The sequence below is a fragment of the Neophocaena asiaeorientalis genome, unplaced genomic scaffold (assembly GCF_003031525.2).
Source record: "Neophocaena asiaeorientalis asiaeorientalis breed wild unplaced genomic scaffold, Neophocaena_asiaeorientalis_V1.1 scaffold65, whole genome shotgun sequence".
NCBI lineage: Eukaryota > Metazoa > Chordata > Mammalia > Artiodactyla > Phocoenidae > Neophocaena > Neophocaena asiaeorientalis.
The window spans coordinates 7,267,006-7,272,901 of NW_020173215.1; the positions used below are offsets into that span (position 1 = coordinate 7,267,006).

The following is a 5,896-nucleotide window of genomic DNA, read 5'->3' on the forward strand; positions in this document are numbered from 1 at the left end:
TGCTCTGAGACCGGGTGGAAGCAGTGCTTGCTTCACCGCAGACGGATTCCGCAGTGAATCCCATTTGAAAATCAGATCAGTTATTTTGTTTGACGGAAAATGTATTCCTTGAAAAGACATTGTTTCATGAAAAAGTACATGAACTTAAGCTGTTTTAGAAAATAGAGGATATTGAGTATTCAGATTTCACGGCAGGTAATTACCTTTACTATAAATACCGAACTTGTACAAAGTGGGTGGCTGTGTGTTTTACTGTTGGGTGGGAAGGCCCTGCTGAGGGTCTGGAACTTTATTGTTCTGGATTTGCCTCTGCTGTAACTTTCCTTGACGTGTGGTTTTTGTGTTCGTAGGTGCGCCGCCTTCGTCTTCCTCCTCGTCACCGGAAAACATGCTTCTGTTTAACAGCCCTTCTGTGGGCCCCGATGCCCCCAAGATAGAGGACTTGAAGTGGCATTCTGCGTTCTTCAGGAAGCAAATGGGTACTTCCTTGGTTCACTCGATGAAAAAGCCCCATAAGCGAGATCCGTTGCAGAACAGTGCTGGGAGTGAAGGCAAAACCCTGCTAAAGCAGCCAGACCTGGGCAGTAGAAGGGAGGGGATGGTGGTCCCAGAGAGCTTTTTGAGTTTTGAAAAGACCTTTGCAGAAGCACGTCTCATATCAGCACAACAGAAAAATGGTGTGGTGATGCCAGACCACGGGAACAGAAGAGACCATCGTTTTCATTGTGATCTTGGTAAGGGAGACTTGAAGGACAGACCTTTCAAACAGAGCCACAAGCCTCTCAGGTCCACAGACATGTCCCAGAGGCATGTGGACAACACAAGAGCTGCCACCTCCCCAGGAGTGGGGCAGTCAGCACCCGGCACGAGGAAAGAGACGGTGCCCAAGTGCAACGGCTCCCTAATCAAAGTAAACTATAACCAGACTGCAGTCAAAGTGCCTACAACACCTGCCAGCCCAGTGAAAAACTGGGGAGGATTCCGGATTCCAAAGAAGGGGGAACGGCAGCAGCAGGGAGAGGCCCACGAGGGGGCCTGCCACCAGCAGCACTCAGACTACCCCTATTTGGGCTTAGGCCGAGTTCCAGCCAAGGAGAGGGCAAAGAGCAAGTTGAAATCTGACAACGAGAATGACGGGTACGTCCCTGATGTAGAGATGAGTGACTCAGAGAGCGAGGCATCAGAAAAGAAATGTATACATGCCAGCAGCACCATTAACAGGAGGACAGACATTATCAGGAGAAGCATTTTGGCCTCTTGATGAAGCAGAGATGGCTTGGGAGCACCACGGGCTTGTCACGGGGTAGGCGAGAGTTCAGACACGGGGGACGAGCAGAAACCCGTCACTCCTGAGCTGCACAAACACATTTACTTGCAATTCAGATTGAATTTTTTTTTTTTTGAGTCATTTATAAATCATTGTTGTGAGAAGAAGTGTGTTATTTGCAACTTGTTGAGGAAACACAAGAGTTAGATTGTAACCGTAAGACACTGCTAAGACTAGAGGCTGAATTAATTAACACTAAAATAAGAATGGATGAATTAAGTTCCTAAAGAGGGCAAGGCTTCTAAATAAGCCTCATGAGTTTTTACTGCCCTCTGTATTCTTCCCAAAGCACAAACTCTTGGTTACCTGAATATACAGAATCAGATATGGTTCTTGAGAAACGCTCACGTACCATTTAATAGCCCATAAAACTTATTTTCTAGGACGTGGTGGATCTTGAAATCATATTTCTACTTTGGCCCACAAGGCTGTTTTTGTTTCATTATAGTATACGGGCAGTAGCTCTGAAGCTTCAGTAACTCTAGGGAATTCATGTGTAAATATAGCAGATGAGGGAAGAGAAAATTTAAAAGTCATTACTGGAAGCTCTGAAGGGACAGGGTAGAGCCGCTGGAGCTTGGAGATTTAGGGTAAATGTAAGCAAGGTCCTGCTGCCAGAAGCCCTTGAATGTGTTGTGGATATAGGGCCGGTGGAGGGTGAAGCCATTACAAAGTTCCATCTGTGAGAGAGGGCAGTTGAGGTCCCGTCTTTCTTTACCAGTCCTTTTGACCTTTCTCTTCCCTAACCACTGCCTTTCGGGCCAGCTTGGGATTTCGCTGGCCACTGGCAAAAACTGGCCATCTGGCTTCCAACAATACAATGGCTATTCAAGTTCAAGTGATGAACTTCCAGACTCTGGTGACTCATATTTCCCAGAGCCGACCACTAGTGCATATGTTGGGGAATCCGGCCTTCCAACATGAACAGATTCCTTTTAAAAAAAAAACAACAAAAAAAACCAAAAACAAAACAAAAAAAAAAGCAAAATAGGTTATATTTAAAAAAAAATAGAAAGGCAATAAGTTGCGATAACCTCTTACCATTGATTGACCAAGGTTATACAGGAAAGAGATTGACGTGTAATAGGTTTTCTGGAGTCAGAGTTCTAAGCTCTAGTTCGTAACTTGGACTTTCTAATTGCAAACGGCAATAACCAGTAAGTTATCAGCAATAATAAATTTAGCATTAAATTTGAGTACAATGTTCTGTTTTTGCACTCGCTGCAGTGCATTATGTATTAAGACAGTGGATAGTGTTAAGGTCCTGTTAATTTTTTTTGGAATTCAATGTAGTTGTGAATCAAACTTAAGGAAAGTTTAAGTAGCAATGAGATTTAGAGTTATGGGCACTTGGAACAAGCCCAACTTCCCCTAAATTATCCTTTAGTTTGTTAATATCAGTATTCAGATTCCTGATTCATTTATACATTTGTTTCCATGTGGCAGGGACATTCTGATACTTAATGAGTAATGCTTTGAGTTCTGTAGTTACCTTTCAAGTCTTCCGGACGATCGTCAACAAGGAAAAAGGCTTATTGAATTCCATCTTGCTATGCAAGTTTTATCAGATGATCAAATAGTGGATCTGATACATCCCCCTTGTATGTATGACATTTTTCAAACCAAGTCTTAACTTTTCGAATACATTTTAATAGCTAATTCAGGGGAGGGGAAAGAATGACCCAGGTTTTTAGATTGACTATTTTTGAGCTATGGGGCTCATTTTTCAAAGACTGTTGTCCAGATAAACTGTTGCTACAGATACTAGAAGTTTCTTATGAATCCAAGTTGTACATTAACTCGGCATAATTTAAAAATCTTTTTTTTTTTTTTTTTTTTTTTTTTTTTTTTGCATATGAGCAAAAAACCTTTTGCTGGATACAGGAGAAGGTGGACTCGATTTACAGTTATCTTTTGACTACAGCAACAGCTCTGGGTGAGAGTAGACTATATAGAGGGATGATTTGTCAAGCCATAAAAAGAAAATCTAAATTAATTCTAGTGAAGTGTATGACCTCTCACCATTATAAGAGGTACCAGATTCATTTGCACTATTAGGAATGCTAGTTTTGTGCAAAAATAATGCCTTACCTGTTTTCTCCCCACATTTAGGTTGAAAAGCTTTCAAACGTTCCAAGTTATGCTGAACCAAAAACAAAACAAAACAAAAAATAAAAATAAAAAAAAAAACCCACGCAAGAACTAAACACCCCCAAACAAAAAGCCCACACTTTTAATTCCTGCTTTGAAATGCAAATGGTACAGGGCTCAGTTTCTCTGGCACAGTGTAATGATAGCTCTGTGAGTGGGTGAGTTTCAGGTCCTGCTGGGAACTCTGTATGCGCGAGGCCGCACGAGCGGCAACCAGCCAGCCGAACCTGCCCACCTGCACTCTGAGTACGGAACCATTTGCTCTTCTTTTCTCCTTCTCCTCCTCCTTTTTTTCTTTCTTTTTTTTTTTTTTAAAGCTTTCTCTATCTTTCCTTGTGCATCCTGACCAAGAAATATCTTTGATTATGATCAATGTATTATGTCAAAATGTAGGCTAGTTAAACTTTTGTAAAGTTGCCTGGAATGTCATTTGTTAGGTTATAAACACAAAATCTAAATGAAGGGTTATATGTGTTGTGTACAAATCTTAATTATTTTGAAATGGACAAACTTGTCATTACATTTGTAACCTTGTACAGAGGATTTTTCACTATGTGCCTAGCTTGGTGTCCATTCAGCTAAAGTTGAAAAAAAAAAGGTGCATGAAGAGTTAAAAATCAGAATTAAACAAAGTATATGTAGAGATGACTATTTTATATTACATGGCCCAATCCTGTATTTATTTCTGCCCCCTTTTTGAAAGTATTTATAAAACTAGTTGAGGACAGCTGTATTTTTTTGTTGAACTATTTAGTAGAATTTGTGCCTTTTTGTCTGTATGTGAATAAATGCTGTACATTTTGCAGTACATTTTAGAGTGTCTTGAAATCTGGTTTTGCTAAATATTTAGATGTATATGACTTAGCTGCATATGTATGTGGTGTCTCACATGATGGTACATGTCGACAGTCTCACAGCTTAGATCAGGAACGCGAACTGCAGGGAACATGACCAAGACTGTGGAAGAGCACAGATTCACTAGGCTGCTTTCTGGCTCAACTTTGATGGTGGGACATTGATATACGATAATGGTTTGATTTTAGTGTTCCCCACCTGGAGTTCTTTCCAGAATACAGTTTTAGAGCTGAAAACAACCAGTTGAAGCAACTTACACATTAGGGTTGGAGACACCTGGGTTTAGAGGCTGAAGTACATACAGTTCACCAGCCGTGTGACCTTTGCCAAGTCACCTAACCTTTATAAGCCTCAATTTTCCCTTCTGTGAAAGGACAGTGACATCCTACTATCTTCCTGGGGTTGCTGTGATATTTAAAGCAAGCTCATAGAGCATCTCATATAAAGCACGTAGTAGGCATTTGGTAAATGTCTGGCTATTATGATTAGGAACAAGACACTGACTTCTTCAACATAATGTTGACTGATAAGCCTTCTGAGGCAAAAAAAAAAAAAGGTTATTTCTGAATGACAGGGAGACTTTGTTTATAAGGCTCTTAAAAAATAATTTTCAAAGGGCGCAGTTTCATTAAATGCATTCTTTTGATCACAGAATTCTGGAACATTAGGGCAAAGAAGAGGTATCTCTATTCTACAGAGAAGACATGTCCAAGATCATAGCATTAGGCATTGGCGGGACCGGGCCAAGGCCCTAGTTCTAATTCCTAGTTTGGTGTTCTCCCTGCCTGAAACAGGCTTTACTCAACCCCTACATGCAGGCATTAGCATATAATGAAATGCACCTTTGTGCTGGGAACAGCAAAGAGCTGGGAGGGTTACATATTCTCATGTAGATTACAATGTACAGGAGTCACAACAGGGTAGCGGTACAGAGTCCCTAATTTACAATTTTTGTAAAAATGTGGCCAGTTTTTTTTTTTTTTTTTCGGGACGCGGGCCTCTCACTGTTGTGACCTCACCCGTTGTGGAGCACAGGCTCTGGACGCGCAGGCTCAGCGGCCATGGCTCACGGGCCTAGCCGCTCCGCGGCACGTGGGAGCCTCCCGGACCGGGGCACGAACCCGTGTCCCCTGCGTTGGCAGGCGGACTCTCAACCACTGCGCCACCAGAGCGGTACGCGGGCCTCTCACTGTTGTGACCTCACCCGTTGTGGAGCACAGGCTCTGGACGCGCAGGCTCAGCGGCCATGGCTCACGGGCCTAGCCGCTCCGCGGCACGTGGGAGCCTCCCGGACCGGGGCACGAACCCGTGTCCCCTGCGTTGGCAGGCGGACTCTCAACCACTGCGCCACCAGGGAAGCCCATGGCCAGTTTTTTTAAACATGAATTGTTCATACATTTGGCTAAAAGCTTGTTTATTTCTCCTTGTTCCTCCTTAGTGACTATTCACTTCCACATAGCTTGCTCTGAGTAAGACCCCAGAGAGAAATAACTGTGATTCTTCCTACAAGGTCTAAAGTTGAATAACCACGATAGTTCTCTAGGGAAATTAAGTCCCCAGGAG

General features: G+C 42.6%; 1 protein-coding gene across 6 annotated transcripts in view; it reads left to right on the plus strand.

Annotated features, from left to right (window-relative positions):
• JADE1 (jade family PHD finger 1) overlaps positions 1 to 4,286 on the plus strand; it is a 189,512-nt gene extending 185,226 nt beyond the window's left edge. For all 6 annotated transcript variants that reach the window (XM_024745105.1, XM_024745104.1, XM_024745103.1 and 3 more), the window contains exon 11: positions 351 to 4,286. In XM_024745105.1, the coding sequence (XP_024600873.1) occupies positions 351 to 1,261 (911 nt within the window). In that variant the 3' untranslated portion in view covers positions 1,262 to 4,286. The remainder of the gene's footprint in view (positions 1 to 350) is intronic.
• The last annotated feature ends 1,610 nt before the right edge of the window (positions 4,287 to 5,896 follow it).